The sequence below is a fragment of the Protopterus annectens genome, chromosome 5.part0 (assembly GCF_019279795.1).
Source record: "Protopterus annectens isolate FY-2018-M chromosome 5.part0, PAN1.0, whole genome shotgun sequence".
NCBI lineage: Eukaryota > Metazoa > Chordata > Ceratodontiformes > Protopteridae > Protopterus > Protopterus annectens.
This window is the reverse complement of record NC_056735.1, coordinates 1,877,111,506-1,877,138,680: the sequence shown is the minus strand read 5'-3', so window position 1 is coordinate 1,877,138,680 and position 27,175 is coordinate 1,877,111,506. Positions and strand designations below refer to the sequence as shown.

The window sequence follows — 27,175 nt, the reverse complement described above, 5'->3', positions numbered from 1 at the left end:
CATTCTAAATTAACTATTTTGAGTTCAAGCATGAACACCATCATAGAACTAGAATATGGATACCATGTCAGCTGGGATGTTTGAATGATTACAAAATTGCAAGAAACATCAGATCCAGTCTAACTCTTATTTGAACTCCTGCTTTTCAGAACTAGCAATTCTTAAAATAAAGGCATTCAAAAGGGTCTTTTCAAAAGTAAACCAATCTTCCAGTTTGGGCAGAACATTTCTAAAATGATTCTGAGAACAAACAAACTAAGCAGTATCAACAGCTGACCACCACTGTTATGGTCTTTCAGATTTGAGCATTTTGGGATAAAAAAGTTTATGATCTTGGATGCAGAAATATAACAAGAGGAATTGCATATGAAAGAAACATCAAGCAGCTATTAAGAGAACTTGCGAGATTTATAATCTCACAGTCTAACAAGAAACAATTATCTCCCAAAAGTGAACCTTGTAGCATTCTAGTTTCCATTTGAAGCAGACATCTCTGTGCAATGTCTTCAGTTCATGGCATACCTGTAACTAACTCCAGCTTTGTTTTCAGATACTCATGCAGCTTCAGAAGATTATTTTCTTTGAATGGATACACATACAGAATCTGTGGTTAATAACTCAGTCTGAATAAGAGTTACAGTACCAAGTAATGTTTTGTAACTAGAGCTTTTCTATAGACAACTTAAGTGTATGCTGTAGAAATTTATAGTCCTGTTAAAAATAACAGCAACTATAGAGGAAGAATTCTGTTCCTGAGCAGTATAAGCAACCAGCATTTCAGGACTAATGAAGTCAACACTTTACGGTATTAAACCTTTTCAGAGCTGGGAAAATTAAAGCAGATTTGCATGTTTATCTTCAATAACATTTCCATGGCAGGAAAGATTCTGACCTATAACTTTAAAGCTATAGCTCTACTGTACCTTGTACTCATTCACTGGGAATATATCATAGGCCAAGAAATGACTGTAGTTCCAAACATAAGCATCCCTTCAGAACTCATGGAAGTCACAGCCTTCATGGTAGTTAGCAGCTCTGAATGCAGTGTCACTTGTGGCTTGGGTTTCAAGGAGACAAAACAGTGTTTGGTGCTCCCTAGTGGTGAGGAGAAAAACTGCCACATCAAGCGTGTTGAGTGTCTAAGTGAGTTTGTCTGTGGGCTAGACACATTCACCTACCCAGTAAAAGCAAAAACAGAGCTGAACTGTGTGAACTGGGAAATGGCAAGCAGTGGTGAGCATAACTATCTTTGCACGTGGAAGTTTGCAAAAGCCATGATCACAACAGAGGATAAACTTTTTATTCCTTTTAGCAGTAACTGCACCCTTGTGTTTTCTCATACAGAAGAGAGTGATTCTGGCACCTACAGGTGTGATGTACAGTTGATCAGTGGCTTTAAACTTATCAAAAGACAGTACTTTGGGTTGAGGATTATCCCATCCAACCTGATAGATCTCGGGCATGACAGGTTCCTAAGCTTGTTGAAGAAAGCGGAGAAAAATGAAAGTAATTCTAGTCTGATCACTGCCCCTTCATCTACTGCCACTGCTAGTTTGCCTTGGCATGAAAACAAATCAGTTCTAGTTGGCATTGGAATGGGTGGAGGGGTGCTATGTGCTATGTTTATTGGATGGCTCCTGCGTCATATGTACAACCAACAAGAAACAAAAGTAGGGCTCTCAAAGGGTCCTCCAAAAAAGCTAAACAGAAGGGGTACAATAATCTGTAATACATAGTATGCAATGGGCATGTGCCAGCATGCTGATATTGGCATGTTCTGAGCAAGCAAAGCACAAGGCAAATTAAACTTTATCTACCTCACAAATGAAGAATATCAGCCAGCTGACTGAGTGAATTAAACTACTTAATAAAATCAATATGCAGCTGAAAATATGTAGAACACTTTTGTGATGTCTTCATTTAGCACTGAATGGATATTTGATAGATATGTACAGATAACAGAAGGGAGCTACATTAGTTTATTTTTAAATACTGAACATATGACACTACGTACCCAATGAAATGCAGAAAAGTGAAAAAGCAATGTTATATGAAAATCAAGACAGTTAATGTGAGCTAAATTTACATCCTTTTTATGGTATGTGAGGTTTAAACCTGAAGCATTTTATCATGTTTTTATTTTTGATTATGGCTGAATTACCATGTTGGGGAAGTTTGGTTGATTTTCATATTTTTCAGGACTTGTATACTCTGAGTTATCCATGAAGTTGTGAGTGTATTTGTGATTGTATACACATGTGTGTGTCCCTGTCTACACATATGCCAACTGATTTATAATCAAATCACACATCCTGGATCACAAACCAGTGAAGCATGACACAACAAACTTCAGAGACGGTCTTTAACATGGGGGGCTGCAGGGGGACAAGTACAGCTATCTTTACTCCTCACATTTAGCGTATCACATTTCCCTGGATGGATTGGGATCAAAGCTTTGTAAGTATATCAAACAGTGCACAACTGTATGTATGTATATGTGTGTGTGTGTATGCATTTCTGTGCATATGTGCATATGCAAAAAGAAGCATACATGTAAATATAAACAGTTAAATCCTCTGCAATTGATAGCATCATAGCCTTGAGCCAAGGAGCCACAAGGTTGCATATGTGTTAATAGAGGCTGTTAATGATCATTTGATTATGGTCTACAGATGGGCAAGTAGGTTCATTGGACAATATCCCAAAACTGTAATTTATGGAAAAGAGATGAAATATGGTGTACCTACACCTAATAGTACAAGTTCAAGTACATTAAGGTGCTTGAACGCAGAGAAAATACATACCATGCAAAAAATTAAGAAATTATGACAAAATAAATGCTGAGACAGTTAATACTGATTAACTAGTATGCCAAAGTAAAAAGATTTATTTTCAAGGCACTTTGAAACCTAATTGGCATGGGGCCTCATCCACTGGGAACGAAGGTTCCAGAAACGTGGTACTTTATATGAAAAGAAACAAGCATTAGGTTTCTCCAGGCATACTCTTAGAATCTCTAAACCCCCAAAGAAGAAGGAACAGAGTCAGAAGCTTTCATTAAATCCAAATAGACTACACCTGTTTTAATTCCCATCTCCATAGCCCTAGTGATGTAAGCATAAAAGCTTGATAAATTAATGACTGCAGAATGATCTTTCAAAAAATCATGCTGCAAAAGAAAAAAATAATTAACAATTAATAAGAGTGACATGTTTACTGCGAGGTATACACGTACTATGTGCTGTTTCCTTGCTGTTGGCCAACTATGCCAATTGGATGATGTGATTTATGATGAAAAGCATGTTCAATGTATACTGTTCAACTAATAGCCATTCGATAAGTATGTCGCTCAACGAATAACCATAGACCAGAAGTCTTCACAGTGGCCCCACTGTTGTTTTCTTTTACAGTCTCAGAATAAATGTTTCACACCTACCTGCTTATTACTACAGCCCCAACACTTGCTGCTATTCAACCTACCTTTTGGGTTAGATTCCAAGTTGATCCCAGATGTGAGGCCATCTCTTGAACAAGTGACAACCGTCCCACAGCCTGACTCAAACACAACGGTTTAGTGAGACTTCATCCCCAATCCACCTGATTTTTAGTATATGGCTAACCTTATTCAATTTCCTGTTGCAAAGGTACTGATGTATACACCCAGCTGTAACTTTTTTAAAAGTAATCCAGTTTTTCCATGAAATGTCTCTATGTCCTTGTACTGCTTCCTGGGTCTAGTACTTAAAGTACTGTTGGAGACTCATGCCAGATAGATATTGTGAAGCTGTCACAGCACATGCTGTCTGTATCTCCTAAAACGGTCTAAATTTATCCTTTCCTTATTTCATAGCAGCAGAGCCTAGGTCCTGAGTTAGTTGGGGGGGGGGGTCCACATTTGCTACAAAAAAAAAAAAACTTCAATAAGTAAAAAAAGATCCAGTATTAGGACCTTGTTGAGAACTTCCTTCTGTGAACACAGCAAGCATGAGGAAATTGCAACTTCTGTAAGCCCCTAAAACCTCAGCATTAATAATGACATCTGTAGAAATCCGCAGAAGATTTAAGTAACTGCAACATCAGTGAGGGAGATAAAGAGCAACAGGAGCTGTCATACTGGTTTTACATTGCAGAGCATGGATCTGTTCTAGTGAGGTCAAAACTGCTCTTTCCATTAGAGCAAATGGAGGTGTGTGTGTGTGTGTGTGTGTCTGTGTGTGTGTGTGTGTGTGTGTGTGTGTGTGTGTGTGTGTGTGTGTGTCTGTTGGTGTAAAATGCCCCAGTTAGGGGCACTGTCTAGTTAAGTGACTTTGCTCAAAGTCAAACCCTGAACCTTAATAATTATTATTGACAGGCAAGTGCCTTAAACCTCCACCCAACTGCCAGGTCTCCAGTAACTTTATTTTTGTTTTGTTTTTTGTTAATCACTGAGGATTACAGTCTATCAAAGTCAGAGTTTCATAGCTGCGTTGTTCGGTGTCAGTGGTAGCACACTTGCTTTTGGTACAGAGGGCTGTGGGGTCTCTTCCCACACCAAGTAGGTCAATTACTGACACTACATTGCAGCATAAGGGGTGCTGCACTGCTGCATGTGTCCCCTTTTGGCTGTGATGCCTGTTAACTATGAACCTATGGTTGGTTTGCCAGCCATTCTCTACTGCAATATTATCAGCACACCATTTTTTAATGTGACAGGCAATTTATTCTTCAAGGGAGGCAGTGAATTTGTAGGGAAAACAACCTCTTCATCAGTTGCAGTTCTCTTTAATGTGTGATTATTCAGATGACTTTTACTTCTGCAGAGATTGTGCATATTTACTGATATTGGTGGATTATGGAGACAGCAGCTTGAGTCGGCCTATTATGATCGAAATGTTCTGAAATGGGCAGTTTTGTCATTAATGATTCATATGTTTTGTTTCATTGCTTGCTGGAAAATGTTCAAAACTACAAATTTAAAATACACTCTAACAAGTGGTGCTATATTAAACAAGGAATATAATTTAATACAGTCAGAAAGATTAATTAAGCCATGGTGGTGCAGCGGTAGCATTGCTGCCTCACAGCAAGAGGTTCTCCCGTTCGATTCTCAGCTGGAGAGCCTTCTGTGTGGAGTCTGCATGTCCTCTCCACGGTCGAGTGGCATTCAAAAGACATGCGTAGAATGGGCGTGCCTTCGTTGAAGGTTGGGCATCGAGCTGGCACCTCGGCACCCGTAAAAAATCTACTGCCAATCATTAGTGGACCAGAGTTCTGCTGTGGCTACCCCTAACCAGGAAAAGCCGAAAGAAGAAGAACAACAGTCAGGAAGGTGAATCACAGAGAACATACATTTATGTATGGCTGTAAAAATGTGTGCAGGGAGCCCATGGTTTGAAAGCAGCCAAAGGTAATGTTAATCTGCCACTGGCCAGATGTGTTTTCTATGAATGTGGGTTTTAATGTTGTTTTAATAAATGTGAGTTTTAAGGGCAGAGAAGTTTACTGTCGTTGTGATTAAGTCTGTTTTCATTATGAGATTGTATTGTTTTATTTAGCAAATGGATATCATGTAATTTGAAATAAAAGTTATAAATTAAATTCAAATATCTATAATCACTGTAGAGGTGACAACTAAAATAATATGTGTACTGACAGGTTAGAACAGTGTGTATGGTAACTGGGGAGAAATACTGAAACAATGGGATGCTGGGATTGCTGCAGAGGGGAGCCTGATCCATTACCCCGCATTGGGTCCCATTTGGCCATGATCTGGCTCTGCATAGTAGTGCCTTTTCTAGTTTGTGGAGTCCATGCCATGATATCTCTATCCACCTAGTAATGTCTGCCGCACAGCCAGCTACAGTCAATGGGCCATGTATTCTTCAGTACGTCTTCCGAGAATAAACTTGTATTACTGTGACCCCCCCCCCCCCCAAAAGGAAGAACTATTGCTAAAAAGTGAAAATTGCTTAGACTTGGAGGAGAGCAAGACAGGTAAGTATATGCTAAATAAATTTTCAATTCAAAACAAGTCAAAGTTCTAGAGGGCGCAACAACTGAAGAAAAAACAGCAATACTGTTTTAATGGAAGGTAAAAGGGATTTGGAACAGAGTATGATAAAATAAGCATAAAATAAGCATTAAATAAACACTATAATGTTAAGCATGTAATGTGCTAAAGTGAAGTCATCTCAGTGTGTATCCATGTATCATGAGACTTACCATCAGAGTCTATGCTGTTAAGTGCAGTGGGTGGGATGATGGAGACTTTACATAAGCCTAGCGGGCACTTCCGGGGGTAATGATCCTTGCAGGATGTATGCACCTAAAAATATAACATTTCCTTTTAAGTCATTAATAGACAAAACTCATTAAAGACAAGCACATATTTTGTTTGAAAGAAAATAGCTTTTGCATGGCTAATAAACATGCCAGATAATCACTGCAAAATTCTGTTTTGTAAAGGAACTGGACAAATCAAAATAGCATACCTTTTAAGCACAGTATGCCAAAACATTATGAAAAATCTATTTATAAATCTGGTTATAATGAATGGAAAGTGCTTGTTACAGTAAAAAAAAAAAAAATGCAAGTTAACTCCCTGTAGTACAGCTCGTTTGAGTGTGTACCTTTAATTCCCAGTGACTGTGGCATGAGCCTTTAAAAATGAAGTTATCACCTAACAGGTCTAACAAATACTCACTGACAGAGGTCATATATCAGTACAGTTGTGTTTGCCATTATGTGTGCTTCAAGATAAAATATTCTGATACCTTGTATGTAGCATGGTTTTGAAATTATTAAAGCAAATATGAACAAGCAATATTTGACACCTAGAGGCGCAGTAGGAGGCAACTGCAGAAAAGCCTAGAGGCGCACTATACTGTAATGAGTTAAATTCTTGTTATTCTGTCTTGTCTAGTTCAGGATTATATATCTTGCCTGCAAAGCAAGACAGTATAATAAGGTGAAATACAATCCACATGCACCAGTGCAGTTATCACACAGAGACATACACAACCACACACACACACAAGTAGAGATGCAAAACGGAGGTGGGCACAGTTTCAAGTAAGCATCTCCCCTTCAAAATAACTCTCTTTACTTATCTTTAACTAACTCACTGTGATCAAAAATTAAGTTTACAATGAACAAATATAATTTTTGCCAAGCTCTGAAGTACTATAAACACAGTAGTCATAACCTTAAAAAAAAGTTTGCTTTTGATTGTAATGTCTTTTAAAAGCCATACACTATACACTGTACTGTGTAAAGACTAAGGTCCACTACAAATGCTTGCATGCTACTAGTTCCAGGGACATTCTGACTGGTGAGTGCCCTAACTCCCACCAGCCCAATCCTAGCAAACTATCTATTCCTCCCATAACCCAGCCCTACTTAACTACATAGCCCTACCAGACCCCTAACTCTAACCCTAAAAATTCCAACCCAGTCACTGATCCTAACCATAGCAAGTCCTCAGTCACTCCTTAAACCTAAATCTCCACTCCCCCTCTCTAAACCTACAGTCCCTGTTCAATCCTTGACACTAAAATAACACTCCCTAACACTTAGCTTCCTTTACCTCCTTAAAAATAAACCCCCTTCCAAATCCTAAAGTCCCTCCCATTCCCTAAATCTAAAGCCACCTTTCCTATCCCTAACTATAAGCTCCCTTCCCACTCCCTAAATCTGAAACCTCTATAACCTCCTTTAGCTACCTAAACCTAAAACTCCCCTCCTGCTCCCCAGCCCTAAACTACCTTCCCATGCCATAAACCTAAGTCTTCCTGATCACTGTCTAAACCCCATACTGCACTCCAATTCTAACAAAGTGTTAAATGCAGAGCTATTCTTCTTCCAGTCATAATTATAATGTACATATGTTCCAGGGGGAGTAGCCTTTAATTACCGATGTGCTTTCCCACTGGAAATGCCTGCGGTAAGGCATTTACACAGCTGAGCGATTCAGAGAATCACACGCATGTGTAAGTTATCTTGGCCACTCATGTTAATTAACACTGAAAAGAGCTTGCATTCAACTGATCATGTTACAGGTAAGTGCCAGGGAGCATGTGGCTGCATGTGTAAGTGTATGCAGAGGGATGACTGGCCTCACGTGTGTGTGTGTGTGTGTGTGTGTGTGTGTGTGTGTGTGTGTGTGTGTGTGTGTGTGTGTGTGTGTGTGTGTGTGTGTGTGTGTCTTGCTGGGTGGTCACAGTAGAGGATTAGTTAAGGGATAGGTAGGGTGGGTGTATGTGTGTGCACACATGTATCTAGGTGATTTTGTGTGTGTGTGTGTGTGTGTGTGTGTGTGTGTGTGTGTGTGTGTGTGTGTGTGTGTGTGTGTGTGTGTCTGGCTGGGTGATCACAGTAGGGGGTTAGTTAAGGGATAGGTAGGGACAGTGTATGTGTGTGCACACATGTATCTAGGTGAATGTGTGTGTGTGTGTGTGTGTGTGTGTGTGTGTGTGTGTGTGTGTGTGTGTGTGTGTGTGTGTGTGTGTGTGTCTGTATGTGTGTCTGTATATGTGTGCACGTGTGTGTGTGTGTCTGGCTGGGTGGTCACAGTAGGGGGTTAGTTAAGGGATAGGTAGGGAGGGTGTATGTGTGTGCACACGTGTATCTAGGTGAATGTGTGTGTCTGAATGTGATTAAACTAGGTTAGGCTGTGTGTGTGTTTGTGTATGCATTAATATGTAAATATGTATAGGAGGCATCATACTTCCACATTCCCCTAGAGACTAACAAGCAAATCCTGAAATATTTGTGGGAGGAGACACTAGACACTGGGGATACTCTTTACATCATGTCCTAAAGTCACATACAAAGAGAATAAACAAAGCTTTGCAGCACAAAAGGCATTGGGCAGTGGGAACACACTTGATATTAGGCAAATGTTTATATCATGCTCTAAAAGCATGTACAAAGATAAATAGAACAACATTCTTCAGCATGACAGATGTGGGGTGGGGGAACACTACACCCCGGGATACATTTTTTATCGTGCCCTAAAGGCACTTATAAAGGTAATAGAAGAAAGTTTTGCAGCATGACAATGTGGAGTGGGGGGGGGGGGGGCAAAAGACACCAGGAATACAATTTATATCATGCCATAAAGACACTTGAAAAGATTCATTCCTTGTACTGTAGGCATGCACAATCAGGTATTTAACACAGTCTTATCACATGCACTGCAGCTACACACCAGTGATCCTCATACATATTACCAAAATGTTAAAGTGAAATGGGAGAAGTTTCCTGCCTTGTACCCCAGCAGATGTTCAGCTCCTGGGTAGAGTGTTAGTCTACCACTAGACAACAAGAGATACTCATAACAATTGTGTATTCTAATTTGAAAATAGAGTAATGGAATGAGATGAGGAGAAGTAATGTGCTAGAGGTAAAGTTAAGGACATGAAGAAGAGGTGATCAGTATTAGAGAGATGAGAATGTTATGAAAGGACACTAGAGGGGAAATAAAGTGCAAGTTATTTTTGATATTAAGACATTAATATCTGCTAAGATATGGAAGTTAGTGATTCATAGTGTGAAATGCATGGTTACAGTAAGTAGGTGGTCAGACATTTGTTAAGAGAGTTGCACAAGGATAGATTGATTTGTCTGACAGATCTTTTCTTAGACTGGTCTTGAAATTGGAAGGATTGTGTGTATGTTTATTGGCTAAGGGGAAGGAGTTCCAGGAGTGGCTACATAGCTGGAATCGAAAGGTTCCTGTTGACAAGTGTGGTTTGTAGGTAGTGAGCAGCATTTTGTTTTCAGATCAAACTGGTCTAGCAGGGGTGTATGTACGTAATAAGTCTAGTAGGGCTTTGCTTTGTTCTGGTTTGTATATTCATTTGTGGACTAGGAGTTGCTGGGTGTCATTGAGGTTCTTGGGCAATTCAAGCCAATCAGCTGTTTTAGTGCAAAGCAGTTCAAGATTTTGTTTTGTGAGTTAGTGGCAAATTTTACTACTTTATTGTAGCACTGGTTTAGTTTATTTTGGAAGGAAGCCTGAAGGTTAAGCAGGTGAAGCAGTATTTGGGAACCATATAGTAAAGTGAGTAGTAGTAGTAGTAAAGAAGGGGGTCTATATTATATAATCGAATGAGTAAAATCTTGACTTGCCTTTGATCGATCCCTATTTCTCAAAGCTGCACAACATTGAACAGCCAAATCATCAATTTCTTTCCAAGGGAATGAAATTGGTTGGCCATTCTGTTAAATCTGCCTTTTCCCAACTGTAGTGCGATCTCAGAGTTAGTATATTTAGTTATGGGGGATGGGGATCACAGCCCCCCACATCGGGGAGTATGAGGGTCAAAACCCCCCACTTTTATAGTGTTTGTTATAATGTGATGTGTGTGTGTTTGGACTACCGATTTCTTTCCCTTGGAAAGGAATCCATGATTTGATGGTTCAATGTTGTGCAGCTCTGGGAAATAGGGGACGATCAAATGTAAGTCGAGATTTTACTTCTTTATTTATATAATATAGACCTTAAAGAAGCTAGGAGTTTCCTGGATGAATCAGTTAAGAAGATTTTTTTTCTATAGAGCATACCTTAGTTTTGGTGACTTTTTTTTTTCAGAAGCCTGTTGCACATGTAAATCATTGTTTCGCGTATTTCTTGATTGTTGTGGTGGACACTGGTGGAAAGGAGAAAGACTGAGTATTAATGGAATTGAGTGGTGACACATGGGATGTAGTCAGATTATTCGAAGAGGTTGACTTGTTTTAGTTGTAAAATAGTTTATCAATGCTGGATATAAACTGACTATTGAAAGTGTCAGATGTTTCTTCCGGTGAATAGTGGGGGTTGGGGTTTAATTGTACATTTTAGCCAGGGTGCAGTATTTTAGATATGGTGGTGAACTGTCCAGATTTTTTTTTAGCATCTATTCTGCAAATTGGAGTAATAAAGTTTCTTGTCAAGTTTGATCTGGTATTTGACTTTATTTCATATTTATTTGTGTTTTTGAAGATTGTTTTCTGTTTTATTATTGAGCCATGCCTTCCAGGCTTTATCACTATTCCTCATTAATTTTCTGGTGGTACTAACTGAGAGAGCTTATATTAAGATGTTGTTTTTTACGCTGTAATAAGTATAGAACTTTAATATTTGGCATTAGTCATTGACTGCAAAAGTCAGTAAATAAAGAGGGACAGTGCATGAATAAGAGGCAACATCAGGAGAGTTCTGCAAAATCAGGGCCAGTTTTAGCACAACAGGTCTAGCATCATGATGGACTTTATAAACAATAAAAAGAATGAAACACTAATGTCTGCCATTACTGACTGACTGTAAAAATCTATGACTTAGGAGTGCAGATTCAAAAAATAGAGAGATATCGGGGAAGTTCTACCAATTCAGGAAGAGGTATTATCTGAGTGTGTGTGTGTGTGTGTGTGTGTGTGTGTGTGTGTGTGTGTGTGTGTGTGTGTGTGTGTGTGTGTGTGCATGTGCGTGTGTGTGTGTGTGTGTGTGTGTGTGTGAGAGAGAGAGACATAAAATGAATAGCTGGTGCCTGTGCCAACCAGATGCTTGTGCTTCCAGTGGTGACTATCACAGGAAAGTGATGATTTCTACTTGCAGTAATTAAGGGTGATGCAATGAAATGCAAATTAACTGATAATGAGGTCTTTCCTCATTGTGGTGAACATGACTCTAATCACATTTTCCTGCATCAGAGAAACAGTTCCTTTGGCTTGCAGTTCTTAACACCAGTGATGGTCTCTTTCTGTATCCCCGTCTTATTTTTATTCCTCTCCCAGATTAGAAAAATGCTTAAATGCTTCCCAAAACCATTATCTCCTAGCCATTGAAAGAAAGAAGCATTCTGTTTTTATTGTCGCTTATCAGACTTGTCTTCACAGAGACATAAGAACCAGATAAACAGTTGCCTCTACTTTATTCCTCTTCTGCCTGGTGTACAGTTGGTAATTATTTTTCACAAACACTTGACTGTCTTTCACTTTTAGAACTTTGTCCTTCTGACACAGTTTTGTCTCATTTATTTGCTAGAGGAAAACTTTTTATTATATTCAGTGTTCTTTTTTGTCTGCTTCTCCTTAAAATTTGTTACTAGATCAAGCCAAGGGCCTTAATCCAGTTATTTCCTTATGCAACAGTTAAGAAAAAGCATATCAATGTTTCTTGTATCACGCTCTTCTGTCCAGACTTTTCTTCTATTGACACTGCAGCTCCTGAAAAGTTATTTAAAATTAAAGATTGAATGTCACTGACAGTCTTATCTTATTTTACTGAAACTGCCGACTGCTTCTGTGTTGGTGCCTAGTCTTATTAGTACAATACTAATATTTTGTTCAGTACTGTATGCTAAGCAACATTTTATTAGGGGAGGGGAATCACTGTGCTCACACTCATAGCGCCATCTGTGGGCATGTGGCTGCTGTCCCCCATGTTACCCCAGTGGGATCAGCCAATGCATTCATGGTGCTGCTTTTGTGCACTGTGTACAACCTATGGGAGATCTTTTACATTTGTAGTCTATACATGGAGTACAATACTTACACACCTAAGTGAGACTGCACAATGTCTTACCCCATTGTGTAAGCAGCACAGAGCTTTTGTAAGCTGACATACAGGCCCTGTTCCATAGCACACAATGTTTATCAATAGTGCCTTTGAACAATCAAGATGAAAAGGCTGACTAATTAGCTAAATGCTACAGTTGTAGCTATACAGTACCCTAATGTCCAAAACATCAAATTAAAACATTTTATTATTTTTACACAGTGGGTCTAGTACATATCTGCATCTAAATCCCAAAAATTTAACTACAGATCACCTTACAGATTAATATGTCAAAATGGTTACAGACTCGCTAGCCTACCAATAGAGAGCCATGTCTCAGCTCTTAGGGAAAAAATGATGTCATACCCATTTACAAAGGCAGAAATTCACCAGAATTTTCTAATTACAGACTTCTCACAATATTGTCACCCTTATCAAATATCCTACAAAAATGTATTTACACACAGCTCCTTGAGTACCAACAATCTCCTCTTGGAAATCCAACATTGCTTTCCTCCAAGTCATAGCACCACAACTACCCTTCTGCATTTCATCAACACAATCAATCATCATAGAAATGCAGGTCATTTAGTCTCATCCACCTTCTTTCACTGATCCAAGGCATTTGGCATTGTCTCACTGACTACTAATTGAACTTTCATCCTTAGGCCTCTCCCAGCCTATGCTATTCTGGCTCAATAGCTAGCTTAGCAACAGACAACATGCTGAAAAAATGGCAACACACCTTTTCAGCTTTCCTTCTCGCTCCTGTAGGTGTCCTCTGAGGCTCAATTCTTGTCCCCTTTCTATCCAATATATTTACAAACAGGTTCCATTCAGATACCAAATAAGCCTCCATTGTGCAGTACATTGATGATTCTACCCTTGTCTGCACTGCAGCATGTCCTATAAAATTCCAAACAATCATCCAAAAATCCTTTCCCTGTATTAAATCATGGCTAACTGATTCAGGCCTGCTCTTAAACCCTAAGAAAAGTATACTAGCTTTATTTATACTCAAGCAGTTCTCTGCTCTCAGACAATTTTTTTAATATTTCATCAGCTAAGAACACTATCACAGAAAACGTAACCCATACAAAAATACCAATTCCATTAAACTAAACAAACAAAATAAAAGACTTCAAACCCAAATTAAAACAGTACCTGACAAACTCCTGGCTGGGAATATATAAGCTATCCAGGATAATGTGGATCCTTCATGCCACTAACACGTCTAAACAACACCTGGCTTATAGACACCTTAAGACACACCACAAGATGGCTGTACAGCTATTTATATCACCCTCATTACCCCACACATTTCTCCCTTTGTCCATTCAGCTTGTCTAAATTACCACTTTTCCTTCACATCTCTCCCCACCACCTTTTCCCACTTTCCCATTATTTCTTATTTCCCATAATTAACCTCATTTTCTTCCATTTTCTAACATAAAATTATGCAAGTTTAATGTTAAATAAACTGAGTAGCACTCTCAAAGATCTCCGTATTAATATCATGCTTCCTTAAAATTTTACCTATTAGACCATTACATCACTCTGTGATGTTTCATTGGAATCTTACATATTGCACTATTATCATCTGTTATCTCTATTATTATCATAGTGTTTTTCTTGGAACTATATGCTATACAACATTAGCATATATATCACTAAAAACAATGCCTTAAAGTTCCCCACAGTGCATATAAACGAAAACACAGTCCAGGAGAAAAAAAAAACGTATAGAATACAACATAAACTTTTGGACTTCTCAATCCTAGTGACAATATTTGACACAAAAGTGCTTGCACAGTTTTATTAAAAGTTTGTGTTGTGTTTTATAAGTTATCTGGAATGCTCAATTTTTTTGGTGAAAATTTTCATTTGTTTTATTACTGTGTGTATTTTTATTCTCATTGTTTGGAGCTTTTGTCTGCAGGGTTCCACTGAAAAGGAACGTTTCTTGACCAGTCAGACTATCTGTTCAACACAATTAAATAAACAAACAAACAAATATATAAATACATTTCTTTGACTTCTGCGAAATGCTTTTGCCTATCAGATACATCATACATTCTAAAAGTAGTGAGGAGAAGGAATTGTTCCTACCATGGCTTTGCACCAGAGACATCTCCAGTCTTGTAGTCGTAGTACACTGCCACAGGTCTTGTCACAGACTGCACATTTGGCACTAACAGGTAGGTTACCTTCTAACCACTGATGAGGCATTGCTATCTGCAAAAAAAAATGCACTAATGAAAAAAATGCATTTCACCACAGTGACATAGTACAAGTCTATTCAAAAGTAGCAGATGAATGTCCAGTTATGTGCTTTGGGCAGAAAAGCTCAATAAAGCAAGCACACACGATAGTTACCCAAAGTTTTCTAGGAAGGACAGGTGAGTAAGTCAGGCATCATAAAGAATAGTACAGTTGTATAAGGAACTTATTATAACAATAGATCTTTAACACTGAGCAGTGTAACAGTAATTGCATTTGAGATTACCCAACAACTTTTCCCTTTTGATCTGGCTGAAATTTGAACAGCTGTCATATTATCTGTATGAGCAACAGAACTGGTCGTGCACCTATCTTAGGAGGTATCTACATAGGTACAAGAGATATCCACAGACATCCATCTTTGTCAAGTACCTCCTTCTGTTCTTTAAGCTACACAGAGAACTCACAGGAAAGTGTGTAGACCGTAAACATGAATGTCAACCAACGTTATTATGATAACAGACTACAATATAACTTGACAAAATTTTCAGAATAAACAGTTACAGCCAACCTATAAACAAATCTCTTAATATGATGGAGGGACGGTAGCTTTACTATTATGATGACCTTTCCTTGAAGATTTGTTCTTATAGAATATAGCTTTCACTACTGTCTTATTTTCTTTGGGGGAAGGGTCACTGTAAAAGTAAATCATGACATGTGGGTAGTTTTCCAAACAGTGCTACATTAGTTGTTAGAAATTGACAGTTTCAGCATCATTTGTAAGACAGCCATGCCAAAATCTGTACTGATTGTAGACTGTGAATCTAGATGTGTTTCATGAAGGCAAGGAGGACAATCTTTGTAGCAACTTCTAAATTATCTTGCGCAGAAACATTCCTGAAGCAAACTCCTGACGCTCCTGCTATCCTAGTGGAGTATCTTGCGAAGATTCATTATACATACTATAAAAAATACATTTGGCCAACCATTTACACAAAGTCTATTCACTGACATACCGGCCTATTTTTCCTTATCCGAAGAGGCATATCATAGGTATGTTCTTCTAACTTCATATATATTCCTAGCATAGTAACCTAGCTACCTGTGGGCATATAATGTATGCAAAATATGTTTTCCTTTATTTTGGCAGCTTGGAAATGACCTGGTTGAATCACTACTGATATAAACTTTGGTATGGTGGAAGGTTAAGGTTTAATGATATCCCTTCATTTAGGAAAAATGCATAGTCATACCCTTCGGGAAAAACAAGGTTACCCCTAGCTACCAAATAGGTGGCAATCCACTGAGCACAGAAGAAGTTATCAGGGACCTGGGGACCCAGGTTGATAGTAGTCTGTCATTCGACACCCATGTAGCTAAAGTAGTTAGGAAGACCTTCTACATTGCCCACCTTATCATGAAGGGATTCTCATCTAGATCAAGGGAGGTCATAGTCTCCCTATACTCATCACTCATCAGACCAATGATTGAGTACAATGCCCCATTCGGAATGTATCTGACCCGACACTTGCAGCAGCTGGAGAGGCCACAAAAGTTCCTCACCAAAAGGATAAAGGGTCTCAAACATCTGTCCTATGCTGCCCGACTGAAAGAACTCCAGCTCTATTCAGTCGCACCGCTTGCTCAGAGGTGACCTTTGCCTAACATACAAGGCCATGTCAAACCCAGATTTGATGAATATGCTGCACCTCAAAATATCTAGATCCATCAGAGCCACAAGGGCGGGAGACTTAAACCTCGACACGGCTATTAATAGGACGTGCTGGAGGGATAGATTCATCACCCAAAGACTCCCTATGCTGTGGAATAAAATCCCGGTATATGTGAGGCAGAGCACCTCGCTGGCCTTGTTCAAGAGAAATCTTGACCAATGGATGGGAGATCGCAGATATACCCCAGGGATTACCTCAGTGTCACTGCTCGACAGAGGCACAGCAAAATAATGGGTATAGTTCCCCATACTAAATGGGTGGCGTAAGCCACAAAACTATGGGCTAGGCTTGTAAATGCCCTCGGGCAGATAGCCTAGTATGAACCTATGAACCTATAAAAACTGCATTATGTCTTGCACATGACAGCTTACAAATCTGAACTTCTTTTCTCTGATGTAACTGCCACTACCAAAAGTGTTTTCCGTGAGAGACATTTTAGTTTCCTTGTGTCTGCTGTGTGGAACAGTTGTAGAGTTATCTTTGCCAAAATAAACTTTAAGTCCCAAGGTGGAGAAATATGTCTTCTGGGAAGTACTAAGTACAGGATACTTTTTTAGGGAGGCCTTAACTAATGGATTTACTGCATTATGTGGATACGCTGGGACATAAGCAGAAATTGCAGAAACATGAGCCTTGATGGATAAGAAAGATAAGTTTAATAGCAGTGGGTGGTTTAAGTAATCTGAAATTATTGCAATAGAACAACAGGATGATTCAGATGGACAAACCACCATGAAGAAGTCCGAGGCACAAATCTCTTTCAGTCCAGTAGAAAAGATTTTTTTCAGCATGGTATTGTGGTTTACTTTTAACAGTTTAGGATTTGGGTGCAGATGGAATCACTGTTAGGAATTAAAACTCTTTTCTCCACGCGGACAGATTCAGTCTTAAGATTAGGATAAAAGCAGTCTGGTGGGCATTCAAAAGACGTGCGTAAATGGGCGTGCCTTTGCTGAAGGTTGAACGTCGAGCTGGCACCTCGGCGGTCATGAAAATCTACTGTCAATCATTAGCGGACCAGAGTTCTGCTCTGGCAACCCCTAACTGGGAAAAGCCAAAAGACAACAACAACTCTGCCATGTTGTTGTGACATTAAAGGCTTGTGCATAAGTGACAGCTGTGAAAAAAGTATAACCAGATTCATTAAGAGAGAAAATCATGGCTGTCACAGCCAAAAAGAAACTGAGCTCAGCTTTGTATTACTTTGTTCTCAGGAATATTTTCTGAAGCAGCGAAAATGGGGGAAGGACATACAGTAAGGATAAGTCCACAAAAAGTGAAAAAAAAATCTATCCTCCACAGTTTCTGGTGAGGAATTAGGAAGCAAATGTTTTGAAGCTGATTGTTGAAATGTGTGGTGAAAAGGTCTACTTCTGGGCAATTCCACATCTATGCAATGTCTTGGAAAAATGTGGATCCATTTTCCAATTAAAAGCAAAAATTATTTTATTGTCCAAGGAATGTGCCAACTGATACTGTTTGCACGAAAGGTGCATGTCTGATATCTGAAGATTGTGTTTTATAGTCCAGCTTCAAATTCTTAATGTCATTTAACATAGCTGGAAAGATTTCAATCCTCTTTGTTTATGTACCATATTACCATTCTGTTTATACCAATCTGTAAATGCCCTGGAAGAAAGTTGCCATGAAAAGCTGTCAATACTCTGCAGACTACTTTAATTTCTTTCAGATTGATGTAAAGACACATTATTTGCTAAGACCAGCTGGCTTAAACTGAAAGACTGTTGAGTGGGCCATCTTACTCTGAAGAGTCTATTACTGCTCCTCAAAAGTTCCTAATATTGAACGGATCAGGGATGATTTTTTCCTGATTTATTATGATTGTTATTCTTACAGAAATTATTGAGACTTTTGAGCTGGACTATAAAACACAATCTTCAGATGTCAGCCATGCATCTTTTATGCCTACAACAGTGTTAGTGGTACAACAGGTATCACATTTGCCTTTGCTACTGGAAGACCAGAAGGCTGGGGGGGTCTATTTCCACTCCAGGTGACTAGATTGTTAACCCTACAGTACAGCACTGGGGGGATATTGCATTCCTGAGTGTGTCATCCTTCAGATGAGATGTTAAACCAAGGTCCCATCTGCTTGAATTGGTGGTAGCTAGGTGGATGTAAAAAAATCTCACAGAACCTATCAAAAAGAATAGGAGACTTTCCCCAGTGCCCTGGCCAAACATCCCATTGTACTAGAAATACCACCTCAGGTCTCCTGAGAAAAAAGACCGCTAGCTTATTGGAACTAACTCGGTCAACAAATGATAAATAAAATAAATAAAATGTCAGGCAAACTATTTAACTCAAGTGGCACAATAGATGTTGTCTTGTAAGACACGAAACTGCAATTATGGTCCAAATTCAGGAGAAAGACAATGTTGTTAAGCACCTCTCTGATGTAAGAAAGATGCTTAACTTTTCAGTGTTGTTAAACTGTTGTCTTGCAGTAGATCATAAATAGTAGCGATCACAAAGCAGTGATACAGACCTAAAACAGCAGGGAAAACTACAAAATGCTTTAGACTGCCACACTTCATTTTTGTGAGTGGCAGCTCAAAGTGTATTATGACATTTTACAATCTCAAAGATACACTTCACTTCTGGTCACTGTCTGTTAGACAGCTTCCAAAGCTTAAACATTGCATTCCTACACTTTTCCCCCTCTGTTAACAGTAGTACATCAGAACAGCAAATCATGTGTGTACTATAAACAATTGTAAGGTGTCATTGATCATTACTCACTTATGTGTTCATACAATGGCTGTTGAGTCCTCTCATGAACTTTGCATGACTCTGTTCTCAAGATTTATACATTAAACACAAAACAACTTGGTTATTATCAGAGATGTGATAATAATCCTCTATGTTATAATCAGGTCCATAGGTTATGAACCTTACTGTCGTAACAAAAAGTGAACCTTGCACTGCCACATAAGTGGCAGTCAAATAGGAAATATGTCAGAAAACAAATAACAGCTTTGAAAGCTGTTAATCCACATTCTACTGATACACAAAAAACACTCAGAAGAGACATGTACCTCTACCTATAAGCCTAGACTTGATCTAAAATAGATTTCTGATAGGATATTGTATGGGTTAAATAATTCAAGGTTCCAGTAATAAATGTACTAGAATTGTAAACGTCTGACAATATTTTCTAATATTCTTTACATTTTGTTAAGTGGCAAAGTTGCTAAAAGAATGGATTTTGTATTATGAGTTGCTGACTTAGAAAATTACAAAACTCATGAATTTTGAAAAATGCCTCAAACATTCTGTCAGCCCTTTCTGGAACTGTTAAGTTTTGGGTTTCTGACAATTAGAGTTCATGATATCCTGAAAAGCATCATAAGGGAACTGTCCATTTTGACTCTGGAAGCCTAATCATTTTCCCATATATTTTATAGAAAGGAGGATTCCCTACAGCCCAAATAAAAATTTCTTCCATATACTTTAAAAGTGTCTGAAAAAGAGACGTCTTCTAAGGTCAACCAGAAGTAGCCTCATTTTCATATGAGTCATACAACATATCTCTCTCTTTTTTTGTATCCCATTAGGGACCTTTTTCAGTACTTATAAAGGTTTGTATCTCTGCAGTTTAAGTATGGAATATCAATCCAGGGAAGGGACTGATATACGTCGTCATTGCTACCTTATAGTTTTCTGGGCTATGTTAAAGTATTCCCTAGTACAGATCTTATTGTCAATTTATAGTACAACCAGAGAAGGGGGTGTGATGAAAGCTCACTGGGTATAACCCGATTAACTGCTAATGCTACAGCTCAGTCATCAAAAGACACACTGGACTTGCTGTAATCTAAGGTGACACCAATATAGGTACCAGTGAGTGATTTACTACTCATACTGTAAAACACCTAGGCCAATAAGGAGATGTTTGATACTCAGGACATGATCTGCAATCCCAGTTTTGGGGACTTGTGAAAATAAACATACCCTCTTCTGCAACAGCACTGAAATACATACGTATGCTTCTTACTTATTTGGCTGCTTCCTTTAAAGTTTGTCCTCTATCAGGCCATTTCAGCTCTTTCCTTTTTTTCCAATCATATGTCAGTTTTCTTTGTTTTCATTTTTGTGAATAAGAATGACAACAAGACAAAATAGTTTATTGCAGAATAAATAGGGAAATACCAACCATAATTACACTCCATGAAGATTTTTCTAGAAAAAAAAGATGAATGTTAGACTAGAGTGAGCTGTTGTGAAAAAAGTTTTCTAAGAACTAACTCACTGTGAGACAGGGAAAAGTAGATCTTTTTATCAACAGGCATGTCTGCAAGTAGGGGTATAGAAACCAGACAAGTGGGGGGGGGGGGTATAACTTAGTAAAGGAATCAAGGTAGTGGGAACAAATAACTCAGGAAGGAAAGGTAGCAGAGTGAGATAAGGCTTAGCAGACATTTGGACTAAAGATTAGAGTTTGCCTTCTCTGTCTGGGATTGATAACAGGGGATAGCTAAAGAGAAAAGGGTACTTACGTGTTACTGCAACCACATTCCGAACAGGAGATGCTGCTCATTTCCAAACCCTTCTCCTGCCGGGGTATGTTATATATAACTCGCAAAGATGTGGAGAACAAGTTGGATGTCTGTGTCTCTACTTCATTTGGTGTTACTGTCTTTTAAGTGTAGAATAAAAGGAAGGAATCATAATTGATAACTACCGTCATCTGGAATGGATTGTGCGCCCATTACACATGCACAGCTGAGCAGCTTGTGTAATTTTATGTTGGATTTCGAGTGACATACTTCCAAAAATTATTAATTAAAAAAGAAACAATAGGTTGGTTTTGCTGTTGGGTGTTTTCTATTAATAAAAAAACACCCTACAGAACAGATATTATTAATATCTGGAATGGCATTTGAATGAACTAAAACTTCCTGACAGTCCACAGCAGTATGCAAGGTTCACAGGTTTTTAGTACACTTGTTCTTCTTTTGGGTGTTTCCATTAGGGGTTAGTAGCGGGATATGCTTAATGTGCTACCTAATAAGCTAGAATATGTATTAGCCACCCCAGACAGACACAGCTGGGCTAATATACCCCCACAGTGCTGAATTTGTAATGTGGTTGCTGCTGTACTGTTTTGCGCATAAAAGGTGATGGTGAATGTCTAACTGAAATATACATTTACAAAAATAAAGTGTGATAAACAACTACAGTATACCAATACCTTATTCTGTGATGACATTTTCATATGGGTAACACACTGAAATAAAATACCCCCACCACAAATTGTTACATAAGTGCCATCTAAATGCTGTGTATATAATGTGGTTTTGATAAGACGAGTACTGAAAGGTGTAGTGGAATGTTTAGTGAAATAATAGCTCTAGCAAAAGTTATTGAGTCTAGAACAGAAGCTGCTGTTAAAAAAGAGATAATTATTGGGCATATAAAACACTGCATGATAAATATAAGAATCAATCACAGGAGGGTAGAAAAGATTGGGAAAAGAGAACAGAAAAGCAATTTCCAGAGGAACAATGGGAAAAGGAATTGTAAGACTCTGAAGTGGGCAACAGAGTCTAGAAGGTTTAGGGTTTTGTTTGGAAATGTTTACATTGGTATTTTATACCCAAATACACTTCAGAGAATCTTGTAGACAGCAAATGACAGAGATGTGATAGGTATAAGAGAAGTAATTGAGAGCACATTGTTTGGGAATGTTATGAGTTAACAGATTTTACTACTTCCCTACAGAGTACTTTGACAGAAATGTGGATCTGAATTGCCTTGACATAGTAAGGCCTTACTAAGTTTAATGTTACTGGCTGCCTAAAAAGCAATACTAGAAACTGGAAATTAAAATCTATTCCCAATGTAAAGGAAGTTCTGGATATTGTAAAAGAGGTAAAAAGAAATGGAGGTGGGATCTTTAGAAAATGGAAGAGTAAATTTCATAAAAATAAAATGCAATTTGTGGGAACAATATATGCAGAGTAAGATTCGGGAGAAGGAGTTGGAGTGAGGTTTGAAGGAAGGCAGGAAATGAGCAACTTGTGTATTCTTAGAGTGAATGAAAATTGTTAAAAAGAAGACATGCATATAAATCTTCAGAAATGATCAATTAAAGAGTAATGCAAAAACTGTAAGTGTTACAGGAAATTGTAAAAAACTCTCAGTTAAAACATAAAAGTTGAATTTATTTATTTATATTTGCTAAACAAAATGTTCAGCTAGGAAATCCTATTTCTGATACTGTCCCAAAAAGAAGCCTCCATAACATTCTAACTGGCAGTACGCTGTTTACCAGATCGTGCTTGTGTGTTCTCCCTGTAAAAAAGGCATTTTTGCCCAGTGGCTTACCCAATGAACAAATAAAATAAAATACACTAAAATGAATATAAACAAGTATTTTCTGTTCTCTTTGTACGTGTATTTGCTTTCAGAATTGCTTCCTGTATCCTGTTTACATTAGGTATTCATTATGTATCATGTCTTATTATATTGTCTCGTGATTTAACTCATGCTATTTTCTTCTTAAACATGCTTCAGCTGTTCATGATGTATTACTCTTCTCTAAGTTGTTATATTCTTACATCATTGCTATTGTTATCATAATGGTTAAGATGTTTACCTTACAAACACAAGGTTCAGGGTTTGATTCTCACATGGGGTAGTTGTCTAGGCTTAAAATGCCCCACAAGGGCAGTAAGCCTAGTACTAATCTATGAACCTATGAACCTCATTTTAGATATGGATTCAGTATATAGCAGCTAGAATGTAACCCGATTTTAGATATAGAGTCAGTATATAGCAGCTAGAATGTAACCCGATTTTAGATATGGATTCAGTATATAGCAGCTAGAATGTAACCCCATTTTAGATATGGAGTCAGTATATAGCAGCTAGAATGTAACCCCATTTTAGATATGGAGTCAGTATATAGCAGCTAGAATGTAACCCCATTTTAGATATGGATTCAGTATATAGCAGCTAGAATGTAACTCCATTTTAGATATGGATTCAGTATATAGCAGCTGGAATGTAACCCAATTTTAGATATGGATTCAGTATATAGCAGCTAGAATGTAACCCAATTTTAGATATGGATTCAGTATATAGCAGCTAGAATGTAACCCAATTTTAGATATGGATTCAGTATATAACAGCTAGAATGTAACCCAATTTTAGATATGGATTCAGTATATAGCAGCTGGAATGTAACCCAATTTTAGATATGGATTCAGTATATAGCAGCTAGAATGTAACCCAATTTTAGATATGGATTCAGTATATAGCAGCTGGAATGTAACCCAATTTTAGATATGGATTCAGTATATAGCAGCTAGAATGTAACCCAATTTTAGATATGGATTCAGTATATAGCAGCTAGAATGCAACCCCATTTTAGATATGGAGTCAGTATATAGCAGCTAGAATGTAACCCCAGTTTAGATATGGATTCAGTATATAGCAGCTAGAATGTAACCCCATTTTAGATATGGATTCAGTATATAGCAGCTGGAATGTAACCCAATTTTAGATATGGATTCAGTATATAGCAGCTAGAATGTAACCCAATTTTAGATATGGATTCAGTATATAGCAGCTAGAATGTAACCCAATTTTAGATATGGATTCAGTATATAGCAGCTAGAATGTAACCCAATATTAGATATGGATTCAGTATATAGCAGCTAGAATGTAACCCAATTTTAGATATGGATTCAGTATATAGCAGCTGGAATGTAACCCAATTTTAGATATGGATTCAGTATATAGCAGCTAGAATGTAACCCAATTTTAGATATGGATTCAGTATATAGCAGCTAGAATGTAACCCAATTTTAGATATGGATTCAGTATATAGCAGCTAGAATGTATCCCAATTTTAGATATGGATTCAGTATATAGCAGCTGGAATGTAACCCAATTTTAGATATGGATTCAGTATATAGCAGCTGGAATGTAACCCAATTTTAGATATGGATTCAGTATATAGCAGCTAGAATGTAACCCAATTTTAGATATGGATTCAGTAAATAGCAGCTAGAATGTAACCCAATTTTAGATATGGATTCAGTATATAGCAGCTGGAATGTAACCCAATTTTAGATATGGATTCAGTATATAGCAGCTAGAATGTAACCCGATTTTAGATATGGATTCAGTATATAGCAGCTGGAATGTAACCCAATTTTAGATATGGATTCAGTATATAGCAGCTAGAATGTAACCCGATTTTAGATATGGATTCAGTATATAGCAGCTAGAATGTAACCCATTTTTAGATATGGATTCAGTATTATAGCAGCTAGAATATAACCCAATTTTAGATATGGATTCAGTATATAGCAGCTAGAATGTAACCCAATTTTAGATATGGATTCAGTATATAACAGCTAGAATGTAACCCAATTTTAGATATGGATTCAGTATATAGCAGCTGGAATGTAACCCAATTTTAGATATGGATTCAGTATATAGCAGCTAGAATGTAACCCAATTTTAGATATGGATTCAGTATATAGCAGCTGGAATGTAACCCAATTTTAGATATGGATTCAGTATATAGCAGCTAGAATGTAACCCAATTTTAGATATGGATTCAGTATATAGCAGCTAGAATGCAACCCCATTTTAGATATGGAGTCAGTATATAGCAGCTAGAACGTAACCCCAGTTTAGATATGGATTCAGTATATAGCAGCTAGAATGTAACCCCATTTTAGATATGGATTCAGTATATAGCAGCTGGAATGTAACCCAATTTTAGATATGGATTCAGTATATAGCAGCTAGAATGTAACCCAATTTTAGATATGGATTCAGTATATAGCAGCTAGAATGTAACCCAATTTTAGATATGGATTCAGTATATAGCAGCTAGAATGTAACCCAATATTAGATATGGATTCAGTATATAGCAGCTAGAATGTAACCCAATTTTAGATATGGATTCAGTATATAGCAGCTGGAATGTAACCCAATTTTAGATATGGATTCAGTATATAGCAGCTAGAATGTAACCCAATTTTAGATATGGATTCAGTATATAGCAGCTAGAATGTAACCCAATTTTAGATATGGATTCAGTATATAGCAGCTAGAATGTATCCCAATTTTAGATATGGATTCAGTATATAGCAGCTGGAATGTAACCCAATTTTAGATATGGATTCAGTATATAGCAGCTGGAATGTAACCCAATTTTAGATATGGATTCAGTATATAGCAGCTGGAATGTAACCCAATTTTAGATATGGATTCAGTATATAGCAGCTAGAATGTAACCCAATTTTAGATATGGATTCAGTATATAGCAGCTAGAATGTAACCCAATTTTAGATATGGATTCAGTATATAGCAGCTAGAATGTATCCCAATTTTAGATATGGATTCAGTATATAGCAGCTGGAATGTAACCCAATTTTAGATATGGATTCAGTATATAGCAGCTGGAATGTAACCCAATTTTAGATATGGATTCAGTATATAGCAGCTAGAATGTAACCCAATTTTAGATATGGATTCAGTAAATAGCAGCTAGAATGTAACCCAATTTTAGATATGGATTCAGTATATAGCAGCTGGAATGTAACCCAATTTTAGATATGGATTCAGTATATAGCAGCTAGAATGTAACCCGATTTTAGATATGGATTCAGTATATAGCAGCTGGAATGTAACCCAATTTTAGATATGGATTCAGTATATAGCAGCTAGAATGTAACCCGATTTTAGATATGGATTCAGTATATAGCAGCTGGAATGTAACCCAATTTTAGATATGGATTCAGTATATAGCAGCTAGAATGTAACCCGATTTTAGATATGGATTCAGTATATAGCAGCTAGAATGTAACCCATTTTTAGATATGGATTCAGTATTATAGCAGCTAGAATATAACCCAATTTTAGATATGGATTCAGTATATAGCAGCTAGAATGTAACTCAATTTTAGATATGGATTCAGTATATAGCAGCTAGAATGTAACCCAATTTTAGATATGGATTCAGTACTTAGATATGGATTCAGTATATAGCAGTTATTACAAATGGGTTAGTATATGTAGACAAACTAAGAAAGTTAATTTTCCCTAATCTGTTGCTTCCTACAACATATATTCATAGTTTTAGAAGGTTTACTGTTATGCAACTGAAATTTCTACCAAGTGTTTCTCGTTGTATCTGACATTGATGTGTTAGCTTGCATCATGTCTTTTTGAAGTGAAGCATATATTTCTAGAACTGTACATAATCTAGTCACCCCTTTATTTCAACATCTACAGCTAATTCTGTCTTATTGCTATGTATCAGGCTAGTGTTAAGTACGTCTGTATCATTTATCATTTTTCACAGAAGAATTATCAAACAGCTGTATACTTTAAGACTGTTTATAACTTATTATATATATATATATATATATATATATATATATATATGGAGTAGAGAAAGTCTGAGGTGTGATATGTGAAATATCTAGTATTGTAAGAATAAGTTCTGTGATAAATGGCAAAGCCACTGGTCGGAGAACACATTTCTTAACCATGCTGTGTATGATATTTTATGTATCACATGAATTAGACCTACACATACTCCACGCCCATTGTTTACACTTCTGTTAGTTTGAATTATTGTTTCCCGTTCAGTTTGATGGAATGCTTTAAATATTATACTAGAAAAGTCTTTTAAATAGTTTCCTTACTG

At 37.5% G+C, this 27,175-nt stretch overlaps 2 protein-coding genes across 2 annotated transcripts in view; one reads left to right on the top strand and one right to left on the bottom strand.

Annotated features, from left to right (window-relative positions):
• DGKH (diacylglycerol kinase eta) overlaps positions 1 to 27,175 on the bottom strand; it is a 1,992,493-nt gene that overhangs the window by 722,983 nt on the left and 1,242,335 nt on the right. Inside the window, exons 7-8 of the mRNA XM_044071702.1 lie at positions 14,630 to 14,755; positions 6,202 to 6,304 (exon numbers count right to left, since the gene is read on the bottom strand). Coding sequence (XP_043927637.1) covers positions 6,202 to 6,304; positions 14,630 to 14,755 — 229 coding nt within the window. The remainder of the gene's footprint in view (positions 1 to 6,201; positions 6,305 to 14,629; positions 14,756 to 27,175) is intronic.
• Positions 963 to 1,736, top strand: TMEM81 (transmembrane protein 81). Its single transcript, XM_044071750.1, has one exon. The coding sequence runs from the start codon at positions 963 to 965 to the stop codon at positions 1,734 to 1,736; it is 774 nt and encodes a 257-aa protein (XP_043927685.1).